General features: G+C 37.1%; 1 protein-coding gene across 1 annotated transcript in view; it reads right to left on the bottom strand.

Moving 5' to 3' along the window:
- The window catches only part of LOC129372745 (plexin-A2-like), an 83,431-nt gene that overhangs the window by 54,929 nt on the left and 16,296 nt on the right, over positions 1–12,206 (bottom strand). The window contains exon 3 of the mRNA XM_055050216.1: positions 11,125–11,307. Coding sequence (XP_054906191.1) covers positions 11,125–11,307 — 183 coding nt within the window. The remainder of the gene's footprint in view (positions 1–11,124; positions 11,308–12,206) is intronic.

Here is a 12,206-nt window from a genome sequence, read left to right as displayed (position 1 = left end):
AGAACAAATTGTTTATATTTAGATATGGACTAAAAAAGCTTCTTCAAAACTCCCTCTAATATCACAATTTCAAATTCCCAATTTAGACCAATTTAAAAGGGAAGAAAGGAAATATTGAAGCTCCAAGTCACAAAATATGTTAATGTGTCTTTAGCTTTTTAAGGATTCTTTCAAGGAAACGCAGCATTGTTCTTCCAGTTTTAAATTTTGCTTTAGCATCTCAGGGCTGGATTCTTAGACATAAAAAATTATGTTTATCTTTTTATCGCCTCCCAAAATGTCCAAGATGTTTGCCACTCAGTTTTGCTACAATTTCCATTGCACTCAAACAGTTCCTTGTGAATTCATGGCTTTTAAATAGAATTTCTTTTGACTGCAAACATAACAGATGCCGAACGGTAAAAGGTTTTCACTTTTCCTTTCCACTTTGACAAACAATGTGTGCTGTTTCAGATAAGCAAAATAATAAGCAGGTGAGCCATTGTTCAAAGTCTGTCGCTGATGCACACGCTGTCAATAGGCAGCTTGTTTTTGTAGAACTACATTTACGTACTAGTTTCTGCGAAATGAAAGCGTTTCAGCTTTTCATCTGGTTTCTACTTTTTTCTATGTGCTTTTCTTTACAACAGTCCTTAATTTTATTTCCAGAAAAATGCCTGTATTTGCAGTCACAAAACCTATGTTTGTCTCTGCAGGAATAATGTAAACCGCATCAATATTAATGACACACTAAGTGAAAATCAAAAGTGTGAAAGAGGCAGCAAAGTCGGAATAAAAGCAAACCACAGCAAGAAACAATCCTCATTAGCGATGCAAACCCAAGCTGAAGCTCCTTTTAAATTCAATTGAAAGTGGATCATTTGCTGTGTGATGCAATTATAGTAAAGCTGAATTAATTTCCCAATCATAATAATTAAAAGAAATGCAAGATCATGAAGACATGGAGTGGAGAATTGTGGAATTGTGCTCAAACGACTACAGTGTGATTATGCCACATCTTCTCAGCATGAGTCTGAGCACGTGGCCTCGGCACCCAAATCAAATTTGACTGCAGATGATTTTGAGCGTTTGCCAGGTCTAGCTCGCACAATGTGGCAGAGCCTCAGCATTCTCTCAGTGGGGACAGTCAATCAATACAAACTGATTACATGATTGGATCCCCCAGGCACCAAAACTTCATCAATCAATCACGGCTCCACCTTCCAGGCAGTTGCGCCTCGCCAACAGTCAGCTCAGGCAGCCAGGAATGAAAAACAGAGGGGGGGATACGTTTGCTAAAAGCTGTGTGTTTTAGATTAGGTGGAAAGGAGGATAGAAATAGAAGTAACGTGAGGACATGGCTTCAGTTTTTCACCCAATACTACCCAGCCGCAATAGTGACAGGACCTTTTTGGTTGTTGTTTTTAGATTATGTAGAGGGCTCTATTCTTTCAGGATTGTTTGTTGGCTTATTACCATGTATATTTTTGTTGCAAAAGATACTTAAAATATAATACCCTCATTAGAGGTCTTCCTGATTCTCTTTTCCTCTTCAGAATCCCACAAACACGCAGATTTTGCTATGCTTTCCCACACTCTTCTGTTCAAAAATAGCACACGAGAATGTAAGCATTTCTGTTGGAAAACAATGTTTAAGAATAAAAGAAAGGGAAACGCACGCACACACACAAAGAGGACAGATATATTGAACTTTGTGGCATTTTGGCAGGAATATCATGAGAGTGGCCAAGGGATAGAGATACTAAAATGAGCCCTGACAAATATTGACCCATCATGACTGATCTGAGGAGTTTGATTTCAGCACATTCACACATGGTTTTATTATCTAAAGCGGGGCTGACCAGGTGGACACCCTCTGGGAGGACCAGGTCCTCAATCTCTCCTTAAGCCCTACAGCTTTATAATGAGAGTAAGGCGGGTTTAATTAGTTTTATAATGAGCCTGCTTGTTGAAGGTGACACACATTGTTGCCCACGTACACACAAGAGAGGAGTGGCAAACAAAAAAATAATTAAAGTAAACAAGCTCACTCTCCTGTTGGTTTCACTCATAAAATTTGTAATTGCAAACTGTAAACATGATGGCTTACTTGGACCACCTTTGGATGTGCTATATTATTAAAAGGACAGACCAAACATGAAACAATAAATGTTGGCCAAGTCACTAAGATAGTAGTTGAACCCACAATCAGCGTCTTATTCATTAAGCAAATAGAACAAATTAAATTGTGATAAAATTCGGCATAGTTGTGAGTTAACCTGTGTTTGATGGGTCGATTACTCCCACCTGACCAGTTATAAAATGTGTTCTTTCTATAATTAGTATGTAGTTTTCAGTGCTAATCATGGCATGTTTGTTTCTTTTGTTTAGTTGTTCAGTACTGAATATGATCTGATTAAAAATAGTGCCTTGATTTGTGATTTTAACAATATGTAGTAAAAAATTATTCAATTCAAATGAAGTAATAATCAATGTCTAAATAGATTTTAGATATACTTGAAATTCTTCAAAATATAGAGAAATGTCTTTTTTTCTCTAAGAGAAGATAATTTAAGAAAATAAAATAGTCACCCTTTCAGACTTTAAGGATTTATGAAATTGATTTATAAATATTGAAATAGCTTAATTTATTTTAATTCTGTTACAACAATATGTGCTGTAATTATTTGAGATGTGTTGTCAATGGAAAAAATGCTTTCTTGAAAATGTTTGGAAACAGGGCTTTGTAGATATAAAATTGCTGTAAAGAAGCTCTAAGTCTGGGCTTGGGCTTTGCTGCATTAAGTGTATCTCAATGTTCAAGTAATCCCAAACGTGCTCTAGTGAGATCTGGTGACTGTGGAGGCCATTGGATTACAGTAAACCCATTTTCATGCTCAAGAAGCCAGCTTGACATGATTTGAGCTTTGTGAAAAGGTGCATCATTCTGTCAGAAGTAGCCACGAGAGGATGAGTGCACTGTGGATATAAAATGATTGACATGGTCAGGAACAATGCTCTAATAGGCTATGATGTTTACATTACTTGTAATTGGTTCTAATTGTGCCCAAGTGGTGCCAAAGAAATTATCTGCTGCACCATTGAGCCAACAGCACAAGTCTACAATGTTGACGCCAGACAGAATGGTTCAATATTTACAGTTATGTTGTCTATGCCATATTATGACTCGACTATCACAACTGAAGTTGAGTCTTATCAGACCAGGCGACACCTGTTGACCAATCTGTTGTTGTTCAGTTTTAGAGAAATCCACTGATGCCATTTATCATCTCAAACCAGCCTAAACATTTCCCTTTGACCTCTGACATCTTTAGGGCATTTTGATTAACAAAACTGTGGCTCACTGGATATTTCCCCTTTCCTGACATAGATAGCAGTTGATTAAAATCCCACTAAATCAGCTGTTTCAACAAAAGCAATTCCAGATTCAAAATCACTTTTTCTCTCATCTATAAAAATGTTCTCCAGGTGTTTATCTTCAGATCTTATCAAGTGTTCTTCAATTTAAATAGCTGAATAACTATTTGTAATAACAAACATTAAAACAGTTGTACCTCATAAACAGCCGAGCTTTTTTGGTCATGTGACAGTCATACCAATCTAAAATAATTCTTAAACATTTTTTAATATGGAAATACTACTCATCTACCTCAATTACACTGCATAACAAAGTGCATGGGGAGCTTTTATTTGAACAGGAGCCTAATGTCCAGAGTTTTACTTTCAGAAATCTTCTCCTGTAGACTTCCTTGTGTTGTCCCTGCCATATGAAATAAGACTTGTACAGAAACTGTTTTAGTATACACTTATTTGACCTTAGTGTGTCTTTCATTTAATTCCCCTGTCCTTTTTTCACACAGGAAAAAAGGACATATATTTAACTCAAAAATATGTAACCCAACAGCAGCAATATCCGTCCTGCTGCTTAAATTATCTTGCAGGACCTGTGGTGGTTATAAACAACAGTTTGGCTTCCCCAAACAAATATGCAACCTGAGCCTGTGCTTAAGAAAAACAGCCTTTCTTTCTCATGGATGGCTTTGCATCTTAAGCACAGTCTAATCTCATGAGAGCCAAAGAAAACAAGAAATGACTTCTAAGATATGACTTGGCTCGAGTCTGGTTGGCTCTGTTGTAAAACTGCCAGACCTTCTGTGATGGAGTCACCTACCAAGACGTCTCTGCAGTGAATGTTTACATATGGGATGGATTATAAACGATGATTTACAAGCTCGGGATGTTTGCATATAAGCGTCTGTCTTTTCTTACCACAGTTAAAAAAACTGTGTAGATGACTTTGTTTATGGGTTAAAGGCAATTTAAATTCAAGCGACATAATCCATGTCTTGCATTGCTGGCCAATCCATGTCCAGTTAACTTAAACATATGGATGATGACCTAGGAGGTAAGCAGCAATCTGTTCAATGATTCATTCCCAATCTGCCATGCTGACAAGGTTGTATCTGTCCCTCAAGACCTTTGTGTCTGCAGTACTTTAAACTGGACATGGCACAGTCTATATGCTTTTTTCTGCAGTAAATTTCTGTTACCATTCTGAGAATTCATTGGTATGCCTAAATGAAAGATACAACACATTTGAGCTAAAGAAAAAGCTTTTCATGAATATCTAAAGTTTAGCACTACATCTTGTATGCCTTACAGACAGGCTGCAAAATGAAACTACATGCAAGACTAGATCTAAAGAAGATAGCTATGGAATGTCAGGAAAGCAGACTTTGGAGCAGACTTCAGAGAGGAAGCTCGGAGGCTTGAATCTCTACGATGACACAGGGCACTCAGTAACATAAGGGTCCAACAACTGTCCACCTTTAAGCTTGAGTGGCTGTGCATATGGTCCAATTGCGGCTGACAACCCAGGAGAGTGTGCATTGATTAACCCATATATTCATGATGCCTCTGTGAATGCTAATGAAGCAAAGCCCAGGACGTAGCTGAGCAGCAGTTAGCATTTAATGACAACAGAGAGCATCGCTGATGTGGAGATCTGTATCATTGGACTCGGCAAAGAGAGAGATATTGATCATTGCTATGAGACACGATGTATTGGTAAAACACAGTATGTGTGTGTGTGCTTGGAAAAGTCTGACTTAAAAAGTTACAGAACCTACAGAAATTTCCCTCCACGCTGGCCTTCAGCTGCATGGCAAGCCTCCAATCTTCATTTTACTGTTTTTGCAACTTGACCACAGTCTCCTCTCCATCTGTGCATATTCACTTCTTTTCCATCTCCTTCAGGACATGATTTCCTGCTTTATGTTTCCTCTCCTCCTTCATGCTGCACACTATCCCTGAAATCATTCCCATTGTTTGTCCGGTTCCCATGGCCCACCAAAAAAAGCTGTGGGAGGGGGACAGTGGAACAATTCATGGCACCCGTATGGTCTTCATTTTCCTTACCGCAGTGCAGTCACAGTTCTCTTGTGTATTTTCATTTGTGTGAGCAAACAGCAGAAAGAAAAGCAAGAGAAGGAAAAAAAGAGGACAAAGAGTTGGAGGGGAAAAGATGGAGCAGCTCAATTAAAGTCGGTCATGAAAAGCAGAAAGATGGACACCTCCCTGTGTTATCACAAAATTGCCTCTCTTAATACCTTTTACAATTTCAGCTGCACTAAGACATCCAATGACAATCCACTCTGCAGAGTTTTACCCTCAGGTCCAGCTCATGCAGTTATGAAAATCCTTTCAGTTTAGCCTCAAACACACCTACTCTTCCCTTGCTTTGAAAGCCCATTCTAGTGATTTCAATCATCGAATCAAATCTCTCCTTCCCAGACCCCCGTTACAAACCGTGACTTTGAAAAGTTCAAGTCATTTAGCAGTGCACCGGAGAATTTCCCCACCCGCTTAACGCTCTCTATAAGCCATAATAAAGCCACTATTTGCACATGAGAGTATTTGACGAAAGCTTTATTTGCCATAAGCTTAACATTTCCAGTCATTTCAAGGCAAATATGATAGCCGAGTCGCAGAGGTAAAACGATGGCAGGTTTTTATATTGATCAACACTGTTTCTTCCTTTGTGATGGTTTTCTTCTAATTTTATTTGCAAAGACTAAGTAGTTACTAACTAAGTAGTTACTAAGAGTAACTTTACTCAAATAGTCTTGAGGCATGTATTCATGAAATTTGGTGTCGTCTTTTTGTTTATTATAAACACCAGTGGCTATGGCATCATTGTTGTGCTCCTTAACTCTGATGCACTTAAAACCTTGTAATTATTGCTAAAAGCAGGGACCATTTTAGCCCAAATTGCACAATATTTAAAAGCACTCCCCATGTCAGAGGAGCATCCTCTTCCAGTGTGGTATTGTCATTCTTCAGAGCACAACAGAGCTCAGCAGAAAATCAATTCTACTCAGCAATTGCAATGTGTTTGAAGCTGCCACAGGGCTTGTTTGTTTAAACCTGCCACAGGGCTTTCAACAAAAATGCATAATGTCATCATAGTGTGTCTGCCGCTTATTTACATGAGAAAAAAAGCTTAATATTCTACATACAAAGAGTAGGATGGTATAGAAGCTGAACAATGTTTCGCTCAAAAATACTTGATGTTTCATTTATTTTACATCAACTTAATGTAAGTTCCTTTCAGTGACATCAGAAATTACCCAAACACATATAGCAGTGGAGTAATTTGACATAATGCTCTGCTTTACAGAGGAATCTGATCTGTTTGATGCCAAAAATATATGTCTGACTCAGTCTCTTCATTTCCATGTTTTAGTTACTTTCATAACCATCATAATATGTGTTATCTCACTTTAAAACCCATACATTACACATTATACTTTTCCCAGGGAGTTTACTGTTGAACCAAATGTCCAGTTTTGTGAAAAGTGATCTACCCTGGTGTGCTTTATTAGCAGATATGGCAGTTCCAAAAACATATTGTCACATCAGTTGTTGTTTTTAACCATATATGAGCCGTGTACTACTGCATTCAGATGTCCATCAGTATTGCAATAAATTAACAACATGAAGTAACACAATTGAATAACGTGCTCACTTTGGGCTTTTCCTGCTTTTTCCTGTGATGAGGAAATGTGGTCCTGAATGCATTCACCCTACTGAAATCCATTTAAATACACAACAGTGGAAAATAATGACTTTTTACTTTGTCAGTCCACGCAAGCTACAAAAGCTCCTCTTGTTTTCAACCCAGTTACCCAGTAGGATAAAACGACTCAGTTTAAATGAGCCACCTGAGGATACAAAGCGGTGTCACATAATGATAGAAATGTCCTGTTTTATCAGAAACATGAGCACTCTAATCAGGAACTGCCAATGAGTGCATCCATATGCTGCACCAAGCTCAGACGGTAAGTCTGTGGGTTGTCCTTGTGACCTTTCACCCTGCCGACACCTTTGCAGTGACAGACCTGACCTTTGCTACTAACGTGATCTGCTGATGGCATTTATAGTCATGCCCCATTTCCACTGAGCCTGTCCATTTGGGTGTGATGGAATAGGATTGGAGAAGTGACCCTGTGCTCCATGGAGGCTCTTGGGACTCTGAGATCATAGCTGCTCATTCAGTCTGTGTAATGACTGTAACTCTGGCCTTTAAACTCTCTGGACTCAACTACAGACATGATGGATGCCTTGCCCTGCTCACCTAAACTTACCAGTCTCTTTGAGAGTTCATAGTAAGCCAAGTTTTTTTTTTTTTTTTTTTTTTTTTTTTTGCACAAACTATTTTTCTGCTTCAACTTTTTTTGTCACATTATATCTCTTCTCTGTCTTTCTTCTTTGGTATTTGTTGTTTCTCTTCTTTTCCCTTGGCCATTAGACTGACTTTGCCTTACACTTCCTCCTCTCTCCTTCTCTTCCTTTCCCACTGTCAGGCTATCTTGTCTTATTCCCCAATGGCTCATCAAAAGAAAGAGCTGCAGTGATGTTATCTGTGCCCCTAGTCTGGACCGGTGTGTGTATGTGCTTCTTGTGTGTCAGACAGATTGCTTCTCATAAGACTGAGACCCCCAGGCTAATGTCACAACAGTCCTCTCACACATTTCCTAAGTCAGCTGCATGCAGTTGTCTATGCAATAAGCAGGGCCCAGTGTCCTTTAAAGTTAGTTCTGATGCAAAACTGACTCTTATAGAAGCCTGACCATAATAAAGCCAAACAAGATGCACTTGGAATGACCGTGGTGGACAATGAGCTGCATCAGCTTTATCAGGATCATGGAGAGAGCTCCTCATCTACACGATAGTTTGATGGCCTTGCTACGTTTGCTTGCCTCATATTATTGAATCAATGAATGTGAATGAGTTTCAAACTCACCATAAGAGTGCGTGTAGAAATAAATGTCTCCAGGCGTTGAGACTATGCATACTGATTTTAGCTTTTAAGAATGCAGTCACATCAACTGTGTTTATTCTGTTTGAGTCTGGAAAGTCTGGTTCGTTTGGGGAGGGGTGAATGAGGAATCGAACTGCGAGTCGAACAAAAGCAAACTCTAGTTCCCCTACAAACCTCGGTCGTGTAAAGGTGGTAGAGACATATCGCAGAAGATTTTAAGCTGTAATTTATGCAAGTGGCGGTTCTACAAAGTACTGACTCAGATTTCAGATTTTTTTTTTATTATTATTATATGGGAAACAAATATAATTTTCTCCTCAATTTTAAGTTTGCATTGTAACATGACAAAACATTAAATAGTTTAAGAGGTAATAATACTTTTACAAAGAGCATTTCTGTCTGATAACTCGGCATGTCTCAAAAAATAATTTGGGGTCAATGATCTGCACCAAAGAAATGAAATCGGTTTTAAAAAGAAGAGCTCATTACTCCTCTGAGCATAGCCACAGATTTATTCTTTCACACCTTTGATGAAGTGAAAAATAAAGTTGAAAAAAAAGAAGAAAACACTTTTAGCTTTTTCATTAAGAACATCAAGTTGTCTCCACAGCTTCATATAGCTATGTATTTAAATGTATAGGAAGACATTAGAAATAATGTTTCAATCTCTGAAGTGGTCTATGCATTCACTTTTAATAAAAAGCCTGAAAGAACATAATTTTATAAAAGCTTTTACAGGTGCATAATGACCTCTTATATTTAATTAAAAGAAAGGAATAAATTAACATTTATGTTCTTCAGATTTGGCTCAAGTGGCCATAACCAGAGATTTACATCAATTTGTGACAGTCTGAAGGATGTAGCAAAAACATATCTGAATTGTATGGTAGCAGCATCTTTATGCAAATGAATAATGTCCCAACATAATCATCGTGATGTTCTTGACATACCCAGTTATGCTAAATAGATCATAATTAAGAGGATTATTGCATTAATTACAGTTAATGGATTAAGGATCATGTGACATCAGAGAATGCGAGATACAAAAGAGGCAACAGATGTGTCTGTGTGATGAGCATTTCTATATTAACTGAAAAATATTTTTAAATGTTTAATACAGCAATTTTTAAAATGAGTCACAGCAGAGGCACTTTCAATTAATTTTATGTATCAAATTGTACACATTTGTTAACTTGTTAAGGTATTATTGTTTAGAAGATTAAGATGAAATATTAGACCTCATTCTTTTTGGGTTTTTTTAAGAAATAATTTGATTATAAAGATCTGAAGAGTAGTACTTTATGAGGCTGAGAAGGTTTAATAAAAAGAATACATCATTCTCTCAAAACAAGACAAGTAAATTTAGTATTTTTGTACAATTCCTTTCATGGTCTGTCTCTTACACATCAATAATGTTTATGAAAGTGCACTAAGTCGCTGAAGTGTTCCTTTCAACTCAAAGCTTCACAGCTATGTTGTCAGTGTCTCAAATTCATCGATAAAACGTTTTATTTTGTGTGTTTGTACAGCATCATGCTGAAATTTAAGAGTGAATAATCAAGCATTCTCCAGATATTTTTGGGCTCACAATTTGCTTCATTTGACCACTTGTCTGTCACCTTTCAGTGCCATGTTCCCAGTGATTACATAGAAAGATCAAGGTTTTATTGTTTAAACAAAGAACTTATTTGATACTCTGAGTAGAAGAAAGTTAGAAGTACACAGCTTTACCTTTTTATGTAGATGACTTATTTAATTCAAAATAATTGTAAGCGTTCAAAAGCAGAGATTAGAAAAAAGTCTCAGTGATTTGCTTGTTGAAAGTTTTTCAAAAGTACTGAAAAAATTGTAAGACTTTTGGGAACAACTAAGAACATAAACTGATGCTTCAGTGTCACACCGGTACATAAATGAAACAAAACAAAAAGTGAAAAACATGAGATTAAAAAGTCAAACGATAGCTTCAATAGCCAAATATATCAAAACTTACAACTGAGTTTATTAAAAGTTTCAAGGTAAAAGTTTTCTAATGATCATGGCACTTCTTCAAAGAAATAACACCCAGTGAAACCAGCTGGTGTTTTGGAACCGTTACAGATGGAAATAAAAAGCAATTATCGACTGAACATAAGAGGTATTGTTAGCACCTTTTAGAAATCAGGTTAAATGTTTTTATGTCTTCGTATTTCCAAAGACCTATGCCCACTTTGCTTCATAAACTTGGAGACACAGGTTCATTCACCTCTGTCTTTCTCTCTTTCCCTTTTTTCAGTTATAAAATAATTCTATTAAATCCTTTTACTTACTATTATTTATGCATTTTAGACCTATCAAGTTGGCTCACCTTGAAAAATACTGTTTTGATCCAGTAAGTGTCAAACAACATGGGAGAGGATTTTTTAAAAAAGCAATTAAAGGTGTTTTGTGTGCCTTTCTTTTTTGTGCCTTTTTCATTATGTATTTAATATTTTTTGTTTTGTTAATTTGAATTCTTTTACTTTCCCTCCTGAAAGAAGAAATTACAAATAAATTACATTAACGATAATCTATTTCAGATTTCTTAACTGAAATTAATGGAATAAAATACTTTAAAGCTGTTTTTTTTTTTTTTTTTTTTTTTTAAGGAAACAAATCATCACTATACTGTCACTTCATCAGCCCAAGAAAATATTCAGAAAAACACTAAATACCTGTTTAGCTGCAGTCAACAGTGCTGGGCTTTGCAAAGTGGAAATTTATCGAATGAAATGCAGAATAGACATAAAGAAATCTATCCTAGGCAAAATTATGGCTGCTCTCACCTTTTTCAGGCGTCCGCTCCTTGTGCCCAAGAAGACCACATTGTGTCCGTTGTAGATATAGGAAGTGACGGAGGTCATCCTGTCCCGTCTCTCAGTGAACACTGTCTGACCAGACACCAGCTGAGAGCCACCCAGGGGTTGGTTGATATCCAGGCCACAGAAGTGATCATCAATGGGAACAGGCTGGAAGGAGACACCAAGAACGTCAGGGTGAGCATAAGAAAACCATAAATAAAATAAAAGAAAGACGAGAGCTGCATTTTTAAAGGTGTTGCATGGAGAAAAACATTCAGGAGGGGAATGTAGGGAAGAACAGAAATGTTACTGAGGAGAAGAAATATAACAAAGGAGCTAGAGATAATTACAGAGGAGAAGACTATTTGTGAAATACTGATGTCAGCGTAGACACGTGAATATAGAATGTAAATTCAAACTGATGCATGGTAAGCCTAACAAGCATTAAGTGCACCATTTTCAGGGTTAAAAATGTTACATCAAAAGGGTATGGGCTGCCGGGCTTTTTAACAAGCCTTGGAGCCAGCAGATTCATGGAGCAGACTTAATAGCTTATGGCAAAAAGAAGAAAACAGTGTATTTTGTGCCTGTTTCTGTGATTTTCAGATTGCTTGATCTGACATCACACAAACACATAGCACAAGAGATGTCGAGTTTTGATTAAGCATCAAAGAGAGCCTGAACGCTCGGCAGTCCTTCCAGATCCTCTAACATGCACCTCAAACCTTCGCTAATTGTCTGTCACTTAGTGTAAAAGACACATTTTAAACCTGCTAATTTCTTATTTCACATCTTCTATTTCTTTATGCTCATGTTAGGCTTTAATGCGATTTTTTTTCTTTCATCAAATCACGTGCCTGAGTTTTACTAAATTTGATTTTTGCAGCAAGTTCAGCATAAATAAACCTGATATCTTGCCCCATCCAACTAATTTTTCTTCTGACCTTCATTTTAGGAAAAAAAATGCATTTTAAAACATTTTCAACATCTCTTCTTCTGATCTAAAACATTGAGCTTATTGACTGTTTCTATTTCAAGGATAGTATATAGCGATCAGCTTTAGTGTA

This window comes from Poeciliopsis prolifica, unplaced genomic scaffold, assembly GCF_027474105.1.
Source record: "Poeciliopsis prolifica strain line A6 unplaced genomic scaffold, Auburn_PproV2 SCAFFOLD030, whole genome shotgun sequence".
In the NCBI taxonomy this organism is placed as follows: domain Eukaryota; kingdom Metazoa; phylum Chordata; class Actinopteri; order Cyprinodontiformes; family Poeciliidae; genus Poeciliopsis; species Poeciliopsis prolifica.
Note: the sequence above shows the minus strand (reverse complement) of the source record. Positions and strands in the feature narration are given on the sequence as shown.